The following is a 24,868-nucleotide window of genomic DNA, read 5'->3' on the forward strand; positions in this document are numbered from 1 at the left end:
TTGAAAGGTTTTTAAGAAGGTAAGCTTGTTTTTATTTAAAATTATTTTTTCAATTGCTGGAGTTGGAATTGTGCATAATTTCAACTATCTATAGTAATACACTATTTGGCAATGATATTACATCAACAACAGAAATTCTCATAAAGCCACGCAAGGCATTAAATTCTTAACCAATAAAATCTTGACACACATCTTTCAAAAATTTTGGCGTATCCATTTCATCATAAACCGATTCTAAAATGTGCATCTAAATTGTGTATCTATAGTAATATACTATTGGGTAATAACATCATATCAACAAAAGGGATTCTCATGAAGCCACATAAGGCATTAAATTCTTAACCAATAAAACCTTGACAGACATCTTTCAAAAAATTTGTGTGCACCTGTTTCACCGTAAACCAATTTTAAAATATGCATCTCAGTTGTGCATCTATAGTAATACACTATTCGGTAAAAGCATCACATCAACAAAAAGGATTCTCATGAAGCCACTTAAGGCATTAAATTTTTAACCAATAAAACCTTGACACACATCTTTCGGAAAATTTGCGCGCACCTATTTCACCTTAAATCGATTCTAAAATGTGTATCTTAGTCGTATAATAAATTATTTAAATCTTTTATATTATATTATATGAGATTAATCATCAAATACTTTATTAATTATATAATATTCTATATAGTATATAAAATATTAGTATGCATCTCCTCTCATCAACATAACAAACTCTCCTCAAGCCATGGGCATTAATTTTTTAACCAATAGTAAATTGCCACATCTTGAAAATTCTGGACGTGCCCGGTTTACCGTAAGCCGATTCTAAAATGTGAATAAGATAAAATTGTAGTCGTATACTAAATTATTTAAATATTTTATATTACATCGTATTTTATTTGACGGTATTAATTATTAAATACATTCACATTTAAATTATTCTAAATCTATTGTAAAATATATTTTGATGGATAAAATTACAGCTTTTGTATCCATTCACATTTCTACTTATACACCCTAAAAAGAAAATTTAAATACTTTTCAGTAAAAGTTAAAAAAAATTAATGTGACTAAGTAAAGAGTTAATAGTTTTTAGATGGAGTGAATATAAGATATACAACCTATTTTAGAATTGATCTATTACATCTTCGTTCTACTGCGCTTAAACTAATTGGAACCGATTTGCTATCAGTTTCGTTTATTTTTTCAGAAATAAACTTAGCTGAAAATAGGAATCGAGTAGAATTCGAACTTAGAATCTCGGATACCAACCACCAAGCCCTTTGTTACTTGCGCTAGAAACGGTTGGTAGAATAGAAAAAATTATCAAGCAAAAAAATTGGATTTTTAGGCGGTTCATGAGATGTTGGGATGCGCCTGGCGCAGGCAATAGTTCTTTTTCCCCTATTGAATTAAAGAAAGAAAAAAGAAGAAGAATAGTTTGAGAAAAGAATGTCTCCTACCCCTCCCTCCTCTCGTGCTCTCCTTGCTCCCCCTTCAAACCCTCGACAAACCATGGTATATTCTCCTTTTCCCCACAATCCCTATCTCGTTTCTCCCTCCTCCTCCTCCTCAATATCCAAATCCCCCTCCTTTTTGCTATTTTTGCCTTTTTTTTTTTATTTTTTTGGTACAGTTTTGGAGAGGAGAGCCTTGAAGTAGAACTAGCATTGGCTTGTGGCCTCATGGAAACCCACTTGATCCAAATGTTACATGATCTCTCTCTCTCTCACTCTGTCTTTCTTGTTGTTGTTGTTGTTGAAGTATCCATGGACTTGAATCTTTGCTAGTATTAGATGTGAAGAACCCCAAAATAATCTTATAGCTAGGAAAAAGGAAAAAAAATTAAGGGAAAAAAAAGATTTTGATTTAGTTTTATTCAATGATTGGTTTTGTTTTTGATGTGCAGGTACATGCGTCTAGCTAATGAATTTGCAAGAACCTTCGATTCGCTTTTTCATGTATGTTGCTCTTTTGTTGCATTGGTTAATGTTTGTGTCTGTTTAAAACTAAGTTTATGCCTCAAATTGGTGCCAAGATTTGTTTTTTGTGTTGTTGCTGTTGGAATTTTAGATGATTTCGGGCCATTGTTGAAGACTCCGAATCTCTTGATTTGGTTATGAACAATATTTTTAGGGGTCATAGCCAAATTACTAATGGAGTCTCTTGTGCTGAGTGATTACTGTGAGATTGGAACCCTGATTGATGCTTAATTTGGGCTTTTAGATCAGCAGGGAATGCATTAGCAGTATTGATGTTCTTTTCATTATTATGATTTTGATTATTTTGTATTTGTGCTGCATCTTAATTTGGTGGTATTATGCAGAGGATTCAATCTTCCATGATTTTGAAGTTTATATTGGGATTGTTCTGGCATTTACTCCATATAGCGGTGAGCTTGGTGCATATTTGGTCATATGTGATTCAACAGTTGCGGTGCTACATCATTTCAAGTGGGTTGTTTGCAAAGTATCGAAATTTCTCTCTGAGCCGTCTTCGCTACTTGGCTGTCATAGTGGACAGTCAAGAAGCTAAGCATACCGCGAAGATCAAGCAACTTCTCTCGTGGTTGTCGGCTATTGGTGTAAAGCATGTCGCCCTTTATGATGCAGAAGGTGACAATAATTGTCCATTCCTTTCTAAACACGCGTGTTATTGAGACTAGTTGTATGTTCATACTTTGAAACTTGTTAAGCGAAGATGAAAAGTGCAGAAAGCCTCTATCGTGAATTTCACATGAATGCCTGTTTGGTCTGGCTTCTAAACTGACTTCTTTACCTAAGAAAGTAGAATCTTCTAGATGCCAAGCCTTTGGCAAACTAAAAATGTCTGGAGCTTTTGCTGTGTTTGGGGTGCTGCAATGAACTTTTTGATGCGAAAAATAGAAGCTCCAACATGAAGATTCTAATTCTTCTACAACATGAGGTTGTTCCGAGAAATTTAATGGAAAAGCTTACTGTGCTTTTTCAAGCAGCTTTGCTCAAGGACCACTTTTGCAGAAACTGTAGAGAGGTCAAATGGGCTGAAATCTTGAAATTATTATATTCCTTTTCTAATTATTTGCTTCTGTAGAGGAGGAAAACTTACTATGACAGACCGTTTAAGAAGTTGAGTAAAGTAATATTGTTTTCCTGTCTAGGTGTGCTGAAGAAGTCAATTGATTTTGGTCAGACGAGATTGAGAGATCGAAGTGCGGGAACCTGTCTTGTAAGTTGGATGACCTAGATTGCTGATTCCTTTATCCATGGCGTGATTAAACATGTTTCTCAACTTTCAAATTTTAAATTTTCCTGTTCGTTTTCATGAATAACCGTATATGTTTTTGACATGTAGGATGGTGATGTAAACTGTGTAACTTCTCTTTGTAATTATGAGGAAATGTCGATAGAGTTACTTTCTTTTACTGATGGTAAAGAAGGGATTGCCAAAGCAGCTAGCTTCCTATGCTCCGATTACTTAAAAAATGATTCTGACGACTGTGGCAGAACCGAGACTTTATTCACAGAAGCCAACATGACTAAGGCTTTAAAAGCTGTAGGTGTGTTAATTATTTTCATTCGTTTACTCTATTTTCACTATAAACCTATTCTCTTAACCTTTGTGCACTTTAACATTGGAGCTAGGTTGTTAATATTGCTGAAAATTCCTTGAATTTAGGTTATTATGGCCCAGAGCCTGACCTCCTCCTTGTCTATGGACCTGCCAGATGTCATTTAGGGTTTCCTCCATGGAGACTGCGGTATACAGAGATTATGTAAGTTTGTTATGGTTATTGTGTTATTTCTGTATATTTATCTATTTCCCAAAAAAATATCTAGAATAGTGGTCTTCATTGATTTTCCTATATTTTTCCCATTAACTTGTGTCCTTACGATTTTCACATTTTCAAGGTTCTTTATTTGTCCTCTTACTTATTTAAGAAGTCCTCTCTCTTATTTAAGACAGTCAGTACATAGACTTCTTTGGTTGGACACGTTTAAGTGGAATATTGTGGTACTTCTTTGGGACAGATAGATCTACTTTAGCAGAGTGTATCTTCTTTTATGTCTCGTTGTGCAATTTAGTACCATATTACTGATTGTCTATTTTCTTTAATATATATTTTATTCTTTTACCTTTGAAGATTCACTAGCTTGAAAATGAAAGAAATTTGTTGATTAGATGTAACATCAGAAGTCTGATACAACTTAGAAATACAGCAATCAAACTGTATGTGGGGAAAATAGGGGAACCATGCTACTCACAACTTAGTAGTGCAGTTCATGGTTGTGGCTCAGAGCTTGCCATCGAATCTAGTGAGAATTTGTTTTTTTGTCATAGAAACTTGGGATGTTAGTTGTGCTTTACAAATAAATATGATAATATTATTCTAGGCTATGCAAGCTTAGCTATGGAAGTGTTCTTTTTTTTTTGTATAGGTTTAAATTGAACTGTTTTGGAAAGGATGCCAGCTAAAATCAGGGTTTCTTTTTTTTCAAGTTGATAGAGCTGTGAGTGGTTGATTACTCTAGTTAGTGGCTGATCACCTAATTTTGTTATATTTGGAGGATGAAATTGTTACTAAAATGTTTAACACTGTGTTCCTTATTCATTTACATGGAAGCTATTTCAAATCTATGAATGCTGGAATATACGTGTTTGAGCTTTAGATTTATATTCTTAATTTTGCCAATTAATGTTATTGATTAATAGTCTTAGCAACACAGTCGGCGTTAAATCAAAGTCGAATGGTATTTTCTCTCTAGCTTCGTCAACAGGGAACTCTAGTTAATCCATCATTAGGATCAAGTTTGCTAAGTTTAGTAAAACTCTAATCAATTCATGTGATTTTTATGTAGTTTTATGTAACTAAATGGGCCACAACAGGATACTTGGCAATTGAAAGAAAAGAAACAAATGATGTCCTGTTTACACTACTGTAGCATAAAGATTAAGCACGAATGTTCTTTTTATCTCTCTTTTGGTGACTGGGTAACTTTCCTTCATACTCTTTCCATTTTTATTTTCATTGGTTGTGCGAGGTGTTAGCTCCGGATTCTAGGACCCCTGTATAAAGCTTTCTATTAGCTCGTAATGTTCAATTCTATGAATTCATCTTAAGCCTTTGAATAATGGTGATAGATAGAATTAGTATTCAGTACAAGTGAAGAATTTTACTGTTTCAAAAACAAAACATTTAATAATGAAGAGTGAAATGTGCATTCAGTAACATATTGCGCATCGTCTAGGAATCTTACAGTCACTAACCGTCGCAGTTTCCAGAGGTTTAAAGAGATCAATACAAATACTTCTGTAAGCTTATTTCTGGAAACATTTGCTAACTGTTAAGTCAATCAAGAAATTTTCCCATTTCATGTATTCAATCGAATTTTCTGTCGTTCGTGCTTTTTCAGAATTCCCTGATTCCTCTGTATTTCGGTACACATGCCACAAAAGTTGAACCACTTCCTCAGTTTTAAAACTATATCAGATGCATCCTATAATCAAATAACATACATCAATTTGTTTTCTCCGTTCTTATTTTAAGAAACCACTTTGCAAACCGAGAACTAAAAACCAAGTTTCTGTTAATTTTGCCAAATGAACTGAACTGAATTAGCCAAAATGTTTTCATTCGGTAAGGTAATACATTCATCTGATTCCTTTTTGCCCTGCTGTTTATTTTGATAGTAAACTAGCTGATCTAGGACTTAATTACGCAATCAGATTTCTTAAGTATATCTTGTTGTTTGAAGACAAAAAAGGTTTTGTTCTTCCTACTGAGGACGTTAATAAAAACTAAGAAGTCCTAGAGTAATTTACATTTGTAATCTGCGATAGATATGAATGCAGCAATTACATATACTGTACATATCTAATGTAGTACTTCACCTTTCTTTTTTCTTTTTTTTTTTCTCTGTGTCTATCATATTCTATTCTTTTATAATCAATCCTAGACTTAATTAGTTAATTGCTAACGGTTTTGTGTTTTTTATTCAGGCATATGGGGCCGCTGAAATCCATGAAATATAGCGCCATTGTGAAGGCCCTGTATGATTTTTCAAAAAAGTACCAAAACTACGGTAAACCATCTTCTTTTTTTTTGTTACTTTATTTGTACATTCCATACTCTTGTACAAGAGGAAGCCTAATTCTTAATGCTTAATATTATCTCTTCTTCTTTGCTTCATTATTCCGCTTGCGGAGGCACCAAATTTCATGCTGATTATTACTGGGACTTTTGAGTTTTAATGAATAACCCCTTTCCGGTCTCTTTCTTTTCAGGTTCTTAGTTGAAATGCTGATATGATAATGACGAAGAGGGGCTTCAGTTTTATTATTCGGAATTTCTCTAAATTTCAGGAGGTCGAATTACTATTCAACTGGTTATTTACAGGAATCGCAGATGAATACTGCTTCTGATAATTTTTTTCCCCCTTTTCTTCTGTCATATTATATTTTATAGCTTCACAGAATCATAAGATATTTGATAAACAATGTAATCAATAAGATTCTGAGAAAATCCCACAGCTTTATAAGCAATGTTGATCTTATATATCTTTTTGTAATGCTTCGCGAGTCTTTACTTATGATGCGATGCTTCTTGAGATAATTACTTACAATTTGTTTTTTCAATTTTGAAAAATAATTACTTCAAATTAATTCCTCAAATATTATCGAAATTTGGGACCAGCTCTGAAGATCGAGAAACCCTTTGCAAAATTTTCTTTTCCATACTGAATATATAAATTTGGTCAGTAAACTTAATGTCAGATGACAAAATAGTGTCAATTTGATAAATTTATAGTAAGTTTCAGGAGCATTTTATTCATTTTCTAGAAGTATTTGTAAAAGTTCGCAGCCCGACAGTGTAGTTTATCTGAAATGGGAATTCACAGAGTGAGCGATTTGCTGCCACCACAACTTATCTTGATAACTATCAGTAGATAAGAAGGCTTAAAGCACCAAGGAAGAGAGCAAAATAATACCGCAAATTTCTCCTGGACAAAATATAGATCCACAAGTTGAACATAAAGCGCATGTATGATGCGAAACATTTAGCTACCAAAAAAAATTACACTCGCAAACTCGCAGGCATTGTTTCTTTCTACATGTTAGCTTGAACAGCTGAACTTCATATGAGATGCTCACATAACACAGAAACTAGTCAGCATATGAAAAAAAAAAAAAAAAACTTTGCCATAGCATGCAGCACCACATAATGAGACGACAAACATCATTAGTTTTTACAGACAACTGAGTCTATGACGACGGCGTCGAGAGAGCAGGGTATTTCCATATTCTATATACAAATCGGACTCCATATAGGAATTCTATTGCTCCTCCTTCTTACGATGGCCATTGGGTTCTTGACCCCCATTCCTTTTGCCCACCCCTTGAAGGGCGGAAGCAAAATCACCGCCCGTTTGTTGCTTGGCGAACCTCGGATAAGAAGATCCGGGTAAAGATGCAGCCGCCTCAGGCTGCCATGGGTTGGAGTACCTTTTGGTGGTAGAAATCGATGGCGCTTGACTCATCCATCGATTTTCGCTAGTATTAATCTTCGAGTCTAAAATGACTTTTTGATCGGATTCTGTAAGCTTGGGTTTGGTCTCATTAAGATTAATTCCTTGATCACTTGCCTGGTCCTTTTCTCGATCTAGTTTTGGTTTAGGCACTACAAATGGAACGGTCGGTTGCCAAAAGGCTGCCTGATTCACGTCTCGAGAACTGATTTTCTTTTCGCCCTTCTCCTTGAAAACATGATCTGTCTCCAAAAAATCAGAAGTACTACTTTGTTTCACTATTTCTGGGTGCTTATCCTTGTCTTGATTTGAGTTCAAATGATAGAAGTCGATTATATCAGCTTTGGCAGTTGAAGAACGCCCGGAAGAAATCGATGTCATGGGAAAAGCCTTCTCAGGAGGCACAGCCGGGGTGTAGTTAGCGGGAAGCAAATCGTCCCAATTTTCCAACAGTTCTTTGTAGACTTTACGAAGAGTGACCTCCGTGAGGCCCGTCACTTTGCATATCTCGGCCTGGGTTTTGCGTTTGTCTTCCAGCTGGCATGCAAGGTATATAGCAGCTGCGGATATGCTGATTGGATTCCGACGTGTGCAAAAGCACTTGTTGATAACCACTTCTCCAATATGAGCAGCGAGTTCCTGAGATTTTACATGAGATTGTTTGACAAAAGAATATCACAAATATTAGAGAAAAATAAGTCATCATAGTCAGGGACAGGAAATTGCACCTGAGCAGATTTATTAAGCTGGAGAAGAGTGCAGAACCTGGGCATATGAACTGATATCGAATTACTATTGATAGGTTGGCTTAGTTTTAGAGCTTCTCCAAGTATTTTGATGTACTTGCCTATCTCTTTCTGAGGAAGGTTGCTTGCGGTAGAGATTTCCTGGTAATGCACAAGATATAAAAGAGAATTCAGATGGTTATATAAACATGTATTGTCTATGTATAGTCTAGTCATATATCTTTCATGATTCTTAGCTAGAGTTTTATTTAGATTTTATGGTTCTTAACAATCTTTTCCAAAGTTCTTTATGACTTTCACTGTCAAATTGCTTAGTCAATATTCCAAACATCTAGTTGAGTGCACTAATTTTTAAAGTATTGCTTCAATGCAGAGAACCCCTATCTGCCAACGTATATAAAAGCAGCCACTAATAAAAAATTTTCTGGATTTCAAATATTCATCCATTTTGCTTTCAGGAGGAATATATATTTTGAGACACCAAGCTCAGTATGTTTACAATAATTAAAGAAGCATTACCAAATCCAAGCAGTGTACCATGAAGATCATAAAAATGAGCTGATGTTCATTAACAATAGCTGCCGTATTTTAATAATTGCTAAGCTAACACAGCAATAATCATAGAGCCTATACTGAAATCTTATTTTTCTGTTTACTCATAAATCATACTCATATAGCCTACGCAGAAATCATATAGCTATATAGACAATGGAGTGCGCTAACTATCACAAACAAGCGAACAACAAAAGATCTGTAATACCACCAATCGTTACTCCGATTGGTTAAGTAGCCTGGTCCTCAATATGTCTCTGTTGCAAGTCCTGCACAATGTAGGATATTTAGTTTTGTTAAATGTTTGTATAATTGATAAAAAAGAGGAGATTCAAAGTCCTAGTACTTCCATTTACCTTTCCCGTACAATTCATAGGAAAGAGTGTTAGAGTGTCTTTTATTACAATTGATTAGACCAGTGGGATGCTTCACTCTACAGTAGGATACGTAGGGATTTCTTCCAAGTACATCTCTTATTTGGATTCGAGTAGGTATTACAAGGTTCCCTATAACATGTCAAAAAGAGGCAATACACATAGAATCCATGGTAACCAACTAACCATTTTGTTATTAACATATTAACAATACCACAAGGAACTTCACCAATACAAGGTTATAACATGTAGTGCAGTGACACAGAAATTTCTATCTCCGCCAAAGGTGATAATGCAACAACACAAATTGATTTCTACAGACATTGGAAGTTAATGCACTCGTTAACAACTTATAAATGCATTGAATCCTGTACTTGATATGACATTGACATATTCCAAAAATGCAATACCCTTAAACAAATCTATTTCTTCAAATTAGAAGGTAAATAGCTCCCAAAAGCAAGGGTTCACATTTGTTTACTTATCCACAATGAGTTATTGTCCTCAATTTCAACCGGGACACAAGAAGTTCATTATTTATTGTTTTCTATGAGCTTACAAACTTCGATATCTCGTCACTCCTCATATACATAGAACGAGAGAAAACAATTAGCATGATGTTCTAGGACATTGTAACCTTCAAAACCATTCTTCTGATGTTTTAGGTCATTGCAACCTTCAAAACCATTCTTCAACAATTAGCACGATGTTTTAAGGGCATTCTAACCTTCAAAACCATTTTTCAACAACTAGCACGACGATCTAGGGCATTGTCACCTTCAAAACCATTCCTCGACAACTAGCATGATGTTCTAGGGCATCGTAACCTTTAAATCCATTCTTTGACAATTAGTATTATGTTCTAGGGCAACTATAAACTTCACAACGATTCTTAGACAATTAATATGACGCCGCAGGGTATTGTAAGCTTGTAAACCATTCTTTGCCAGTTGACATGATGTTTTAGGGCAATATAAACTTCAAAACCATTCATAGATGGCTCTTAACAATAACAATAACAAAATATATGCAATCAGAGCATCCGGTTATTAATCCTCATAAATTATTAAGAAATATTAGGGAACGGATCGGAACCTGCAGAGTCCTCGGCTCCTGCGCCTCCCGGATCGCCTGCACGAGCGCGGCGGTAGCGAGGGCCTCGACGCTGCGATTCCTGAGGCAAATCGCGGAGGAGCAGTCCCTGAAGAGCTCAAAGGCGTGGTCGGCGATGTCGTGATCGAGCCCTAGAATGGAGGCGACGTCGATGATTTGCAGGTAGGCTCGGAGGTTGTCGACGGAGACGAGGGGCCCCGAGGGATCGGCGCTGCCACCGCCTCCTCCTCCGCCGCCTCCGCCGCCGCCGCCGCCGCCGCCGAGGAGGGCGCGCTCGAGCTCGGCGAGGTGGCCGGAGAAGGAGAGGGCGGAGCGGGCGAAGACGGGGGCGGGCTCGAGGGACCAGGCGGAGAAGGCGGTGACGAAGCCGGTGGGGAGGAAGGGGTCGTCGTCGTCGTCGTCGTCGTCGTCGTCGCCGCCGCCGTGGTGGCCATGGTCGGCGTGGGCTTGAGGAGGAGGAGGAGGGGGTTGGGGTTTGTTGGTGGGGGGGAGGAGGTCGGGGGTGGAGAGGGGGAGCGGGGTGTCGAGGGCGCGGAGTAGGAAGAGCGGGTGGGAGTGGACGCGGCGCTCCTCCACGACGCGGCCGCACGAGGCGCACTCCGTCACGGAGCGCCCCGCCGCGGTCGCCGCGCACCGGCCCTGCGTCCCCGGGCAGTACGGGCACCGCACCCGCCACATCGATCTCACACACACCCACCCACCACGAGGAGTGAGAGAGAGAGAAGAGAATGAGAACGGACTTGGGCCTCCTTTTATTTAGGGTAAATTGCACTTTGGTCCTCAAACTTTGAGAACGTTGACACAGTGGTCCTCAAAGGTTTTTTTTTTTTTTTTTTGTGATTTGAGAGAAAAGTAGCCAACGCTACCTGTTTATTCATATAGAAAATAATATATTTTTTTGTGTGAGAAGAAAGGTAGCAACGCTACCTGCTTTATTCATATATAAAATAAATTCAGCTATAAAAGTTGAGACAACTTGGTCATCATAACAAAAACTAAAAAAAATAATAATAAAAAATAAAATAAAATAAATAAAGAAAATAAATAAAATAATAATAATAAAAAGTAAAAAGAATAGACAAGTGCAAAGGTTAATGAGCAAACAAACAATGTTACTAGTATGCACACAAGAAAGTGTTATTATATATATATATATATATATATATATATATATATAGAGAGAGAGAGAAGAGATGAGAGAGAGAGAGAAAACTATGCCGCGAAGACTATCAATAGCACCAATAGCTATTAATTTTTTAACCCTTAAATTAAAAAATATGTGGTTTAGGATGACGTGGCGCTCTCTAGGGTTGAGTAAGTAATTGGTTGAATAGTATAATCTTAACAAGTAAAAAATTTAAAGGGTTAAATTTAACGGTAAAAGAAACTCGATAGCACCAATTCTTGTGCTATCGATATATATTCCAGCGGACTATATATATATATATATATATATATATATATATATATATATATTATTATATATATATTATATATATATATAATAAACTACTAATTGGAAACTCTAATTCGTTTGTTCGGGTTATAAATAAGAACTAGTTATACCGGGGATAGGTACAAGTATGAATTTTTGTAAGAATAAGATATTTTTTTATTTGGATGAAAATATGGAGTATAAGATTGGAACTAGAAAAATTGTGTTTATATAAAAATGTAAGTATAAGATAGAATAGTTGGTAGTTATAAATAAAAAATAATGATATTACCCTATAATTGAATTTAAATTTTTAAATTTATAATTTTAAATTGAAAATTTTAACTTTTAAATTTTGAAATTTTAAATTTTTAAATTATTAAAAGTAAATTTTAAAATTTAAATTTAAAATAAAATCTCTTTCTCTCTCTCTCTTCTCTCTCTCTCTCTTGTACAGAGGGGGGGGTGGGCGTTCGGTGGGGGGGGGGTTTGAACAACTTGTTTCCACCCCCAAAAACGTGTTTGGGTATAAAGGGGGATAACCCCCTTATCCCCTTTATATCCGATCCAAACGGTAACTAAAGCATTCTCCGCAACCCACGACTGGTGGGTCTCGCTTTCCAATCGTTGCATATGTGGGGCCCACTTACGCCGTTAGGCGCTTCACTGTTCCCGTTTTCTCCCCCACCATTTCTTTTCTCCCTCTTGCTCGCGACCTCCGCCATGGCGGTCCGCCGTTACCCCAGTCTTTGCCAGGATGGGCGTGCCATCCTTGCCAGGACAGAGGAGGTGTGGTTCCGTCGTTGTCTCCACCATGGCCTAGTGGAGCCGTTGGTACGGCCTTGGCTTCTCAGATTTCCTGCAGATTTTTGTGCTGCCTCGGAAGGCGGGCCGTGCTCTCCTGTGATGTGCCCTCCTGCAACTTGCCAAGGCACCGTGGGAGTCGGTCGCTGGCGTAAATGGCTCGATGGGTACGGCAAGTACGAAGGGGGTATGGTCTCTGTGTCCGGGTGTGTTTCCTGCCCCTTCCTTATCTGATAAATTGATTGGTCTCTTGTTTAGAAAGATAGCTTACAAATACCAGATTATTTGCGGTTTGTTTCTCTTTTCCTACTGTTTACTCCTCTCGTTGGTTTCCTTTGACTTTTTTTCCTATTCTTCACCCCCGCCGCCATCGGTTCCGTTCGAATTTGCTCGCTGGTGGTGTAGGTCGATCGGTTCCCTTTTTTTTTTTATGCTGCATATTCTTTTTTAGGTATGGCCGTATGGGGTTGGAAATTTGCTGAATTTTTTTCCGCCTTTGGTCTTGCTGGCTGTGTTGCATCTGTTTGTTTGGCGACTACCATGATTATGGTGCTTTGCGACCTCTTCCCGAATTTTATTGTTGTGTTGCATTTGCTCGCTGGTGCTGTCAGAAAACTGCATGATAAGTTGACCTTTGAAGTCAGGGGTTTTAATTTAGGAGATAAAAAAAAATTTATGAAAATTTATATGAGCGCCTTTGCACGGACCATTGTTTGCTCGAGAAATTATATAAATCCTACTAAAGCTACAAGTTCTGATATCTTAGCTTTTGGTGTTAGGAATTGCACTTTTTTTTCTTTTTCTTTTTTTTTATTATTTTGTTTCCCTTTTTGTTTCTACATGTTAGCTTCTTTATTCCTTTTTTTTTTTTTCCCTTGTGACAGTAGTCTTGCTGCTTGTCACTACCGCGCCGTTGTTACGGTGAAGGCCAGATTATTTTGGCCTATAAATTGATGGAGGCTTGGAGGATTTTTGGTCTTGGGTTCATTAAAAGTTTGCCTATTTTTTATATAAACGATTTTAGGACTTTAGAAGACATTTTCTTGCTAATATGATTTTATTGATTTGAAGGATGGATGTTTAGACATTGTTATTTAGTTTTGATAGTTTTAATTTGTTGGTCCTGTAAGTTTGATGTGGTTCCGACTTGGAGCGAACTTGATATATGATATATTTTATACTTTGGGGCACTAGTTAAATCTGAGTTGAACATGAAATGATATAATAGTTTTGGCTCAAATTAAATTGTTAAAAAAGTTATTCTCTAACATGCAGCGGATTATTAACCAACTGATGAAGATCGAAAGAAAAGAAGAAACCTTTCTATGATTTAGCACGTTGAATATTTGATCTATACTAGATTAGCCTGCTTCTAATTTGGAAGATGTACTGCTACTTTTGAGAAATTTTGTATGTATTAATTTGAGGCTAGCCCTTTTTGTATGAGCACCTGCCATATTTTGCTATGTTTAATCTGCAATTAATGAATCAGATGGGTAGAACAAGTGCTAGCAAGAGATTTTGATTCATAGGAGTTTAAATGGGCTGGGCTCATTGATTTTGTTCTATGATTTGGAGCGAGTCTAGCTAGATGAATAAATATAATGAATATTGGTTTGGAACTTGGTATGTAATTTTTTTTTTTTTTTTTTCTCTTTTACTTATAGTAGGCTATGTTAGTTAATTCGCGAATTATTCGCGAATTATTGAAAATCTGAATTAAACAGTTCGTTTATGAAATTTTTCCAAATATAGAGAATTATTCGCGAATTTTTGGGCCAACCGAATAATTCGCGAATTATTGAAAATATGAATAAAAAATATATAATTTTATATTTAAATATAGATTATATTATATTTTATATCTTATATTTTATATTTTATACCAAATTTATTTTTTAAGCCAAATTTTTCAATGAATTTAAAAATTAGAAAATGAATTTTATGTGTAGTATACCTGTACCGAATTTTTGCCGAATCCAAATTAACTAACTATGATAGTAGGAGGATTAGCTTTCTTTGCCTTGAAACCTGCTGCTCTCTCGCTTTTTGCCTTTTGCTTCTTGATTTTGAGTATTGGAATATAAAAGAGTTGTGTGTTGCAAGTAAACTTGGTAAATAAATTGGACCCGTGAGTGTCGATCGAAGCCAAGAAAAGATTCAATCAGAGCTGTGTATTGTAAGTAAATCATAGCCAAAAAAGGAGGAAGGTGCCCTTCGCTTCTGTACTGCAATATTCTGATGTTTAACTCAGCTTGGTTATTTGAAATCGATTGAGAGTTTTTTTTTTTTTTTTTTTTTTTTTTTTTTTTGTGAGAGATAGGTAGCACGCTACCTGCTTCGTTTATTTTATTTAGAAATAAACTTAGCTGGAAATGTGAATCAACTAGGATTCGAACTTACGTCTCGGATACCAACCATCAAACCCTTTGCCACTTGCTTTAGGGACGGTCGGTAATCGGTTGAGCGTGTTAGAGGGAGAGAAAAGAAGAAAGCTTATATAGAGACGATTTTATATTGTTGCAATTTCTTTGTCTCTGTGTAAGAGATTTGGATTTATTCGAATGTTATGTGTTTTTTTTTTGGGGGCTATGACGATAGTGTTTCTCAAATAGTGTGGCTTTTATCATGTTTGAAAAGGTTTCAGCTAATTTGTTTGGGTTTGTATCTAAGATCAACAATATTTGGATGGCTTGTTTGGCATACAACCATTTGCTACCGAAATATTTTTGTGGTATGTTATCAAATCTGAGCTAAATAGTTTGGAATTTATAACTATTTATTTTTCGAATTGCTTTTTGGGTAATATTCCTCTTTTATTGTAGTTTTTTTCTTAAAAAAAATGTTAAATTAATATTTCAATTTTGCTTTTGAGAATATGCAGAAATGTTATTGGAATTTTGTACTTTGCTCATATTTCTAAATCTACTCGGTTGTATTTGACGTAATTAATGTAAATCGTGGAGGCAAATCATAAAAAATGTACACTCGTGCAACACAGCTGATAGAATTAATCCTATAATAAATCAAAACCTCAAAACCGTCCGGATTAATGATTTGTTGTGTTTGTAACGGGTTAAGTTACATTTATTGTAATAGGCGATGGTATGCTGTGTTATAAACAAATTTATAAAGGGAGAAAATTATTGAAGATGTCTTCAATATAACGCAAATCATTATCCGTGTAAGGCAGATCCATGTTTGACTAAATTTGTATATTACCCGTTATTTTGGCAAATTACACGTTAATCGTATTGACTGCTCGTTATTTTTAAAATGATCATTAAAGATGTTACAAATGACATATTGTTGTTACAAATGACATATTGTTACAAATGACATGTTACAAATGATTTGGCACATGCTTAGTTGTTTCATATTACACGTTATTATTATCCATTAAAATAGTATTGATATCATTCTTTCTTGAAGTTCTTGTAGCAATCATTTTAAACCATAATATTATATGCTGTGTTGATCATTACAACCCTAATCACTAATATATATATATAAGGTTCCTCTTATCAAGTCACTATATAATGATTCATTTACAAACCGTCGTATTAAAAAGGGCTGGATCATATTTAATTTGTTCAGCTGACAGCTGAACAAATCCCCACGTTATTAGAAATGAACAAATCCCCACGTTATTGGAAATCAGTTTTAAAAGTTTCCTCCTCTTTTTACTTGTTTTAAGATCTTATATTATCTACCACCATACATTGTCATTTTTCAAATATATTATTGTGATATTTTAAACAATAGATTATATTATGGTCTTTTAAAAATTGTATATTTATTTATATATTGACCTCGAGAAGTATAAAAATGTAAAAAAAAAGACTACGTTGCAGGTAACTCGTATATATAGCCAAAACATAAACATCCTCCTTATAAGCCCACAAAAACATAAACAGTGAAATAGAATTTGGGCCTAATTTACAGAGCCATAAATAAAAATAAAAGATAAAAAAAAGTGGATGTCCGTTTGAGTGGGCTGCTGGGCCATATTGGACTGCGAATGCGGCGGCCCGTAATCCGTCCACCGTTGAGAGCGGGAGGTGTTCGCTGCTCTGTGAAGCCAGCCTCACGCGTTCCCCTCCACTTCAGGGGCCACTTGACCCAAAGCCTCCGCCTGGGCCCACATGACCCACAAACCCAACTTGGACCGGGCGGGCCAGCCCCTCGCACAACTGCAGCCCAGACCCAACCACACCATCAAACGTCCAAGCCCACCCTGTTGCCCCCGCTCGGGTAACAAGCTCTCGCAACTGAGCTCGGCGATCGAGGCTCTACCTGTTGGGTTAATTAATGCTCCGAGTGGCTCTTATGTTTCCGATGTGGGACAAAAGAGTATGGTTGATAGGGACATTCCGTCAGAAGCACTCCAATCTCGGAGTCTACAAATTAATGCCACTTTTTTTTCTTTTTTCTTTTTTTTCAAAGATAACTGCACATTAGGATTATTGGATCCTCTCGAGGACGGGAAAAAAAAATATTAAATTTTTAAATTTTGCTTTTGTTATCTGTTTCTATAGGTATGCAAAATTTAAAACCATTTTGAGTTCATCATCAAGCCGTACATGCTATCATATCAAGTCACTAATTACAAAATAAAATAATAAAAAAAAAATATAATGTTAAATTAGAAATTTCAAAGTGCTACAAGTAATATGGACCATTTTTTAGCAAAACTCCCCATCAGTAATTTTCTTTCGCCTCTGAAAGATGAACATAACTGCAATGGGTCAATTATAATTGGTTAGCCAATTGGCTCCGAACTATATACCCAAAAATGGTTAAAGGCATATAAAATTATATTATACTCGATTTTAATTTGAATCAACATTTCGTAGCCGTTGATATTTTAAAAAACACGCCAAATAAGATCTAAATCAAAAAAAAAGTTCAAAATGTAACTGTGACGCTCTAATTTTTCAAGGGATCACCCATCCTAGTACTACTCTCGTCCTATCACGCTTAACTCTTTTACCCTTTTGGGTCTAGTTACCGTCTAAAAAGCTTAACCCTAGTTAAAAGCTTAGCCCTATTATATGTCATATATAAGATTTTTTGGGGTCTTATAATATCTCTACTTTTAAGTCCTGACGTCCTCGTCAGGCTCAGACTCACAAGTATTAGACGATATGAGACTTGTCTAATTAGTCCTGACTCAGTGAAGACTCATTTTACACTTTTGGCTGGTAATTGACTTTGATACTAACTATGACGCTCTAACTTTTCAGGGGGTTATCTATTTTAGGACTACTTTCGTCTCGTCCTAGCACGCTTAACTCTCTTAATTTCTTAGGTCTAGCCACCGCTTAAAAGGCTTAAGCCGGGTTAAGAGTTTAGCCCAATTATATTTTATATATAAGACTTTCTGGAATCTCACAGCAACCACCTAAGGAACACAATCCAATCACAAGTCTCCTCCATGCACCTATGCATCCAACCCATACATTTTTCTTATGCCATGTGAACAAAAACAACCGTTGGAAGGGAAACTAAACGAAATGAATCACTTCAAACTTACAGGTATTCATTTTAATTGTAAGACATATAACTTATTTTAATGGTATTCATATGATTGTAAATAGCCAAAATATCTGCAGACAATTGAAAAAAAAAAAAAAAATTTTAGGTCCGCCTTGCTTATATACTTAGGAAAAAAAATGGCAGCAAAATTGTTGCTTGACGAGCAAGCCGTCCAAATGCTGCTGGGCGTACGCATAGAGCTTAACGGATTAGCCAATTCCTTGATTTGAGTCAACATAAAACGTCGGACTGTTTAAGGAGCAACTTCATCATAGTCAATAGAAAAATATATACATACTAATTTGCGCAAAGTGAGCCGCTGCAGCTCAAGATGCATCAAAAAACAAAACCAAGAATTTATATTGGGTTGTTATCTTGTCCTTTTTTTATACTAATTTATTTTTAAGAATTTTTTTTATATACATATAACATATTTTAATTTATTTTAATTTTCCGTTCAAACATTCTATATTATTGTATTCAAAGTCCTATAGTCTAATTATAGCTAACTGGATAACGGTGTTTTAATGATGTAGAAGTGATGCGGCAGGATAGTAATGTGACAGCTTAATAATTAGACTAAGCCATAATTGGACTAAACATTACAACATCACCATCAAATTTGCAAAATATTATTATTTAACTAATTAAATGGGATTATGAAATTTATTGCGACAATTCAAAAAGTTTGGCCCAAAAATCACTACAAAATAAAGTTTGAGGATTACATGTCGGGCGCATCAAAGTTCGAGAATTGAAAGTGCAATTTAGCATTGTTTTTACGATGGTAAACACTATCTATACAACTCCAAATAAAATATATATCTTACATCCCACTTATCCAATGAGTAGGGTAAAAATGCTGGTCATTTAATATGACTAGTAAGCCAATCACATTCATTTAATGGGTGGGATGTAAAATATACACTTATTTTTTGGTGCATGAATAGCATTTTATATTAGTACAATTTAAGTATATACTCGACTAAATTAGACAGCATGACTTAATTCCAACAATAAAAGAAGTGTGGGCAAGAAAGTATAAAAATTAAAGTTTGAAGAATAAAATGTCACTTCTTTCACAATTTGAGGACCAAAATGTAATTTAGCCTTTGCTAGGATCTTTGTTTTTGCATTTAACCCTATAAAAATTATTTTGAGTAATGATACTAGTGGGATATACATTTTACGCCCTCATAATTATGGTCTAATATTCATTATTTGTCATATTAGTTTTTTTTACTAAAATTATTTAAATTGTGTGAATCTTAGGAATGGAATGTACAAGTAAAAATTTTTATTTATTTTTTCACAAATAACTCTCGTAAAGTTATTATTGTACAAACTTTATTTTTCTTGTCCACACAGTTTAGAAATAGTTGAAAATTTTAAGTTGTATACGATAATTCATCTACTATAATTCTAGAACACGACAATTAGATTATCGTGTTATTTTTGCTAAGTCACATAATATTTTTAAACTTTTTCGAGTTGCTAAGTAAAAGAGAATATTGTAATTCAATTATGGTGTTCTATTTGGGCCCTATTCTTCTGTACAGAGGGGCTCTGGCGAGGGCAAGGAGCTGCAATTACAATATTGCAGGGGCCATTGGCGTTTTTGTGTTTTAATTGTGAGGGGTCTCAATGCAAAGAAAGCCGTTTGCTCGCTGTATTCGTGAAAACGAAGCTCGTCCTCAGAGGCATTTCTTCGAACACCTCGGCTACAAAGTATACTTCCCCTCCCTTGCTATCAACGCTGCGTGTGCGAGCAATGGTGGGTCTCTCCGAGGGGGAGAGGCGCTTCATCCGGGGCGGGATCGCGCAGGATCTTCGATCGGACGGTCGCCGTAGGCTCCAGTATTGCCCCATCTCCGTCCAAACTGGTGTCATTCCCCAGGTTCTCTCTCTCTCTCTCTCTCTCTCTCTCTCTCTCATTTATTTGACAAATTTTTTTTAAAATTTTTTGATAGGCGAATGGCTCGGCTAGAGTTAGGTTGGGGGCAACGGATGTTATTGCGACCATAAAGGTATCATTTTTATTTTTTTTTTAATTTTTTGGGCATATTATTGTAGGATTAGTATATTCAAGTTCTTGTTAATTTTTACCGCAGTTCTACTCCCTGAAATTTTAAACACTAATTCTGTATAATTGTATATACCAGCGGAAATACTTTACTTTTATTATTGTAACAGTTGGTTAGCTTGCAATGCACTCTGATCGGAACGACATACGACAAAAAAGAGTTGAAAAAGAGGAAAAACAAGAAAAAACAAGAAACTTTTCAAAGTTTAATGATTTCAAGTAATCCGCCATCCAATCTTACAATATATCATTGTAGAAATTCTATTTAAAAAATAAGAAATTAGACATTATCCACCCTACCTTCACTTAGCTACAACTTAATCGGCTGTACGGATTGAAGTAGGAGATGGGATCGAGGCCGACGGATGCTTCAGGCACTCGCAATGTATGGATGCATTTGGCGCTGGCAATAATTTTAACTCTAACCATAAATGAGACCTCGTGCGAAAGTGAGACGCTTCCAAAAGTTTGGCATGTTGAATGACCAATTTAATTATTCGAGGACTGATGTCAAACTCGGTTGAAAGTTCAGGGACTAGTGGTGCAATTCACACAAATGAAGTTTGCCCACTTCTGATTTCGCAACTGCTACCCGGGTTAGAGATTGAATTATAAACTTTTGCTGTGGTCTTTCGTATTCTTGAAGGGATTGTGAGGAAATAGTTGTAAAAGATATAAGAATCTGATTGGTAGAAGTGTTCATGCAGCTGAACCAGTAAATTTCGGGCGTAAGGAGTAAGGACCTGTTGCTTTATGATTTGACTTTGCTGTAACATTTTTCTGTTATACGTACTGAAATTGCACGTATCGGATAATCAGAAAACTTGTTCTTCTTTACAGCATTCTGATGCAGCTTAAATTATTTATTTTGTAATTTTCAATCTTGTACTTTTGTTCCATATTTTCTATGATATATTTAGATATCATCCCCTCCACATCCCCTAACTCCTTTTTCTTTTTCTGAAATCTGCAGGCGGAACTTGGGAAACCAAGCCTTCTTCAACCTGACAAAGGAAAAGTTTCAATTCATGTCGACTGCAGTCCAACTGCAGCTCCTATGTTTGAGGTTTGTAAACTACTCTAGTGGGTAGTTTTTGACATATTATTAATAGCATATTGTGTCGTATTACAATTTGTGCCGAAGATCATTTTCAAAGTCACCACAAATTGTTACTTAGTTGATGATAATAATGGAATCATAACCCTTGCAAGTTACTAGATAACAAGTTGTGATGGCAAGTTATGCCGAATATCTTTTTTCGAGCAACTCTTGTTTTGTGCTATTCCTCAATCCATTGCCAGTCACTATGGTGTATATTTTAGTTGGCCTTTACTAAAGCAGTTATTCCTATAATCATAGTAATGATTCTTGTAAAAATAAATAAACAAATAAAGCACAAAATCGACTTTGTTCTGGATTATCGTGGGATAACAGGATAACTTTGGGATGAGGACATGTAATCCTACAGTTTTCTCTAAAACCAAATCATCTCGTGGGTTTGCACCTCGATTTTGGTAGATGCCATTATTACTTACTATCCATTCTAGTCACCCCGCTTATCCATCTCGACATTGGTCAACACTCAAATTTTTTGTATATGTTGTTTCCCTGTAGCTAAGTATTCTGATTTGTAAAAGATGATTATATTTTTAAAAGTATTTCCAACGATAAAAGGTGACAGTCACAAAGTTTGGAAGGTGTGTTATTGATGAGAGTGTTTAATTTCAACCACTTAAGGTGTGAAAACTGAAGATGTTAATGTGCGAGCATATAGTGCTGAACAAGCTTTATTCTTTGTTAGTAATTATACTTGCAACTTGCATTATGGTCACCTCTTATTGATGCGGGAAAGTATGTTGAAGAGCAAATATTTCTCATGTTAGTTCAGTAAAATTTTGCTTTGCATTGCAAACTCTGAAGGTGTCTAGTAATAGCCTGTTTTCGGGTTCACCATTGTGTGGATTCATAAGTGTTAAATTGCATTTTGATGTTCTATTTGTTAACATACACTGCCTTTGAAACTTTACTCTTAGTTTATGAATATTCCTAGGGAAGAGGTGGTGAAGAGTTGTCCTCAGAACTATCATTAGCTCTGGAGAGATGTTTACTGGGCGGAAAAAGTGGGGCAGGTACAGTTTAGAGCTCGGCTGGCTCCATCGATGTTTGTTTTTGCTTTAATGATTATGCTTGTAAGTTGCGCTTCATTTCCGTTGGCAACATACTAGTGGATAGTCAATTGTGAAGATTTTTGAAATGATTTGATGCCTTGTGTTGTACATGTAGAACCCATATATCTACCTATTGTTATTTGCGTTACTATGATGTCGGTGCATTGTGTTCTCACGCAGCTTTTGGATGCAGAAGGATGTATGTTTATACCAAACCAATTTTCATTGGCTTCTACATTATTTCATATTTTTTATTGCAGGAGCTGCAATCGATCTATCGTCTCTGATTGTTCTTGATGGAAAGGTGTGCTGGGATTTATATATTGATGGACTTGTCATTAGTTCTGATGGTAATCTACTGGATACTTTAGCTGCTGCAATTAAGGTATTGCTTCTGCCTGGAATCATAATAAATCTGATGAGCTTATTTTTTTCCTACAACAAGTGCAACACTAGAAGGATATTTGACTAGAAGCCTCAAAAAAAAAAAAAAAGTAGTCAAGATGATTCTCATGAGTCACGAACAATTGCCATGGATTGGAAGTCTGGAATAGCCGGGATCTTTTTAAGTATAATTTTCTATGTAAATGAAATACCCACTTTGCCATACAGAAACAGCTAAATAGGAAATACTGAAACAATAATGAGTACTTCCGTAAATTAGCAAAATACAACATTGTACATTGGGTATCAAGGGACTCCAAATACATTTAAGTTTGCAGATCAAAAGATACATGACAACTCTTGTCACATTGTCAGCAATATTTTTGTTAGCTCTACCAGCTGCTTAACACTGATTTTTTAGAGGTTTTGCTGCATATTGTCTATATGGTCCGTTCATAGTTCGTAGCTGGTTTCCAACTTAGTTGAATTTTGCTTTTTTGTGATGAGGCTTTCAAAATAACAACATCCTTAATTCAAAAATAATGTCTAGAAGAATAATTAATCTCTTATCACCAGATATATTGTTTCTGTGACTTAAACACCCATGCCATTGATGCACATGGAGCAGGCTGTAATCATGAGAAAAATAATGAGAAAAATAATGCCCCCTATTTAAGAAGAATAAACTGCATGCGCTTAATGAAGAACCTTGTCCTCGTTTGTGGTGTTTGTATGATAAAAGATGGAGTGATCTACTGCAGAGATAGGTACTTAGCAGATGATGCTTATCCTTCTGGCAGGTTGCCTTGAGTAATACGGGGATACCAAAAGTTAACATTGTTTACGATGGCTCGCCTGATGATCAACCTGAGGTTGATGTTAGTGATGAAGAGTTTCTGCAGTTCGACACTTCCGGAGTACCAGTTGTAATAACTCTAACGAAGGTAAGTTGACTTCATTTACAGAATACTTCTTGATAAGTATGAGCTTCGAAGCAGGTATTTTCACAATTCCGAACTGCATAGACTGCGCAAAGTACTGCCACTAAAAGGGGTTTTGTGAGTTTCCCAAGAAGTACAGTGTCTTGAAAGTAAAAGAGTTTAAGGCCCAAGTAATTGTAATTCTGTTAAAGCATATACTGCTTTTCCTATCTTTTAGTTTTATCTTCTTTTCAAAGTAACATCAACTGGTCTCCACTTTTAACTACTCGACCTGATTATCAAAAGAAGATCACTGCTTTTCACTACTATTGGAGATATTTTATGCATATAAGCTAGATATGCTATTAATGTGATCTGTTTTTGTAGGTAGGAAAGCATTACATAGTGGACGCTACCGCAGAAGAGGAATCTCAGATGAGCTCTGCCGTGTCAGTGTCAGTGAATCGAAATGGGCAAATTTGTGGGCTAATCAAGAGGGGCGGCACAGGTTTGGATCCAAGTGTCATTCTCGACATGATATCTGTGGCGAAACACGTAAGCAAAGAACTAATCTCCATGTTGGACTCTGAAATTGCTGCTGCAGAAGCATCTGATGACGAAAGCTGAAATTTATCTTCTCAATAAAAGAGAAAACATGTGAAATTTATTATCATTGACATAAGTTAATGTTTGTTTTCCTAGCAAAATACTATTGATTGTATTTGTTAAACTATCTTTAAGTGTACATCAATGAACATATATCAATCCGGTAAAATGATTATGCTTTTATAATATCATTTTACATATATCGTTTTTTCGGTTTGGTTTACTTTTGTATTAATCACAAAGAAAGTCCAGTGAAGCTGAGTAAGTAGGGGTGAAAATGGTTAGGAGGATTCAATCTGATGTGAATACAGATGTCAAAATTATGCATCCAGTCGAATTTGGATTCGGATTTGGATGTTATGTTTATAATATTTTCAAATTTGAATTTGGATACGGATGTATTGGAATATTTCAAATTCGAATTCAGATTCGGATTTGCATTCAGATTTGGATATCCGAATATTAATATATGTTATTAATTCATATATTATGAAAAAATAAAAAAGTGGATGGTGTAGCTTAGTAAAGAATTTTTTCATTTGTGAGAGATATGGGATTTCATTCCCCACACCTCAAAATTATGACTAATAATTTAAAAATAATTATTTAAATTTAAATTTAAGATTAAATTATAATTATAA

The 24,868-nt window shown here is 35.7% G+C and overlaps 4 protein-coding genes across 8 annotated transcripts; 3 read left to right on the forward strand and 1 right to left on the reverse strand.

Annotated features, from left to right (window-relative positions):
• On the forward strand, positions 1,429-6,533 carry LOC109710032 (dehydrodolichyl diphosphate synthase complex subunit Nus1-like). Of its 3 annotated transcripts, none has more exons than XR_002216309.1 (9): positions 1,451-1,516; positions 1,635-1,706; positions 1,908-1,959; positions 2,325-2,613; positions 3,138-3,205; positions 3,332-3,532; positions 3,656-3,752; positions 5,978-6,060; positions 6,263-6,533. XR_002216309.1 is itself a non-coding variant. In XM_020232478.1 (9 exons), exons 2-9 carry the CDS (start codon positions 1,684-1,686, stop codon positions 6,268-6,270), a joined length of 825 nt encoding a protein of 274 aa, XP_020088067.1. In that variant the 5' UTR covers positions 1,451-1,516; positions 1,635-1,683; the 3' UTR covers positions 6,271-6,533. The 3 variants fall into 3 exon arrangements, 2 of the variants coding, with proteins under 2 accessions (XP_020088146.1, XP_020088067.1); XM_020232478.1 differs by having other exon boundaries at positions 3,332-3,536; XM_020232557.1 differs by lacking the exon at positions 1,635-1,706 and having other exon boundaries at positions 1,429-1,516; positions 3,332-3,536.
• On the reverse strand, positions 6,961-10,981 carry LOC109714772 (plant-specific TFIIB-related protein 1-like). The gene is made up of 3 exons (XM_020239484.1): positions 10,271-10,981; positions 8,232-8,390; positions 6,961-8,142 (listed from the first exon to the last, which is right to left on the reverse strand). The coding sequence occupies exons 1-3, from the start codon at positions 10,964-10,966 to the stop codon at positions 7,312-7,314; spliced, it is 1,686 nt and encodes a 561-aa protein (XP_020095073.1). The 5' UTR covers positions 10,967-10,981; the 3' UTR covers positions 6,961-7,311.
• On the forward strand, positions 12,221-14,149 carry LOC109707468. 3 transcript variants are annotated; one of them, XM_020228735.1, is made up of 2 exons: positions 12,221-12,733; positions 13,415-13,726. In XM_020228735.1, the coding sequence occupies exons 1-2, from the start codon at positions 12,357-12,359 to the stop codon at positions 13,479-13,481; spliced, it is 444 nt and encodes a 147-aa protein (XP_020084324.1). In that variant the 5' UTR covers positions 12,221-12,356; the 3' UTR covers positions 13,482-13,726. The 3 variants fall into 3 exon arrangements, with proteins under 3 accessions (XP_020084324.1, XP_020084321.1, XP_020084332.1); XM_020228732.1 differs by having other exon boundaries at positions 12,222-12,733; positions 13,412-13,726; XM_020228743.1 differs by lacking the exon at positions 13,415-13,726 and adding an exon at positions 13,803-14,149 and having other exon boundaries at positions 12,229-12,733.
• Positions 19,581-24,413, forward strand: LOC109706849 (exosome complex component RRP42-like). Its single transcript, XM_020227864.1, has 7 exons — positions 19,581-19,962; positions 20,036-20,092; positions 21,122-21,214; positions 22,200-22,278; positions 22,578-22,702; positions 23,502-23,645; positions 24,009-24,413. The coding sequence occupies exons 1-7, from the start codon at positions 19,837-19,839 to the stop codon at positions 24,246-24,248; spliced, it is 864 nt and encodes a 287-aa protein (XP_020083453.1). The 5' UTR covers positions 19,581-19,836; the 3' UTR covers positions 24,249-24,413.

This window comes from Ananas comosus, linkage group 1 (assembly GCF_001540865.1).
Source record: "Ananas comosus cultivar F153 linkage group 1, ASM154086v1, whole genome shotgun sequence".
In the NCBI taxonomy this organism is placed as follows: Eukaryota; Viridiplantae; Streptophyta; class Magnoliopsida; order Poales; family Bromeliaceae; genus Ananas; species Ananas comosus.

What these genes read in the sequence shown, in the direction of transcription:
- LOC109710032 (XM_020232478.1), top strand. Translation starts at nt 1,684, where the DNA reads ATGGAAACCCACTTGATCCAAAT. An exon ending in CGCCCTTTATGATGCAGAAG is followed by an intron (nt 2,614 to 3,137) that starts GTGACAATAATT and finishes TTTCCTGTCTAG; the next exon opens with GTGTGCTGAAGAAGTCAATT. An exon ending in TAAGGCTTTAAAAGCTGTAG is followed by an intron (nt 3,537 to 3,655) that starts GTGTGTTAATTA and finishes CCTTGAATTTAG; the next exon opens with GTTATTATGGCCCAGAGCCT.
- LOC109714772 (XM_020239484.1), bottom strand. Translation starts at nt 10,966, where the DNA reads ATGTGGCGGGTGCGGTGCCCGTACTGCCCGGGGACGCAGGGCCGGTGC. An exon ending in AGGAGCCGAGGACTCTGCAG is followed by an intron (nt 8,391 to 10,270) that starts GTTCCGATCCGT and finishes GTGCATTACCAG; the next exon opens with GAAATCTCTACCGCAAGCAA. An exon ending in AGCTTAATAAATCTGCTCAG is followed by an intron (nt 8,143 to 8,231) that starts GTGCAATTTCCT and finishes GTAAAATCTCAG; the next exon opens with GAACTCGCTGCTCATATTGG.
- LOC109707468 (XM_020228732.1), top strand. Translation starts at nt 12,357, where the DNA reads ATGTGGGGCCCACTTACGCCGTTAGGCGCTTCACTGTTCCCGTTTTCT. An exon ending in GGTATGGTCTCTGTGTCCGG is followed by an intron (nt 12,734 to 13,411) that starts GTGTGTTTCCTG and finishes CCCTTGTGACAG; the next exon opens with TAGTCTTGCTGCTTGTCACT.
- LOC109706849 (XM_020227864.1), top strand. Translation starts at nt 19,837, where the DNA reads ATGGTGGGTCTCTCCGAGGGGGAGAGGCGCTTCATCCGGGGCGGGATC. An exon ending in CTTTAGCTGCTGCAATTAAG is followed by an intron (nt 22,703 to 23,501) that starts GTATTGCTTCTG and finishes TCCTTCTGGCAG; the next exon opens with GTTGCCTTGAGTAATACGGG. An exon ending in TTGTAATAACTCTAACGAAG is followed by an intron (nt 23,646 to 24,008) that starts GTAAGTTGACTT and finishes CTGTTTTTGTAG; the next exon opens with GTAGGAAAGCATTACATAGT.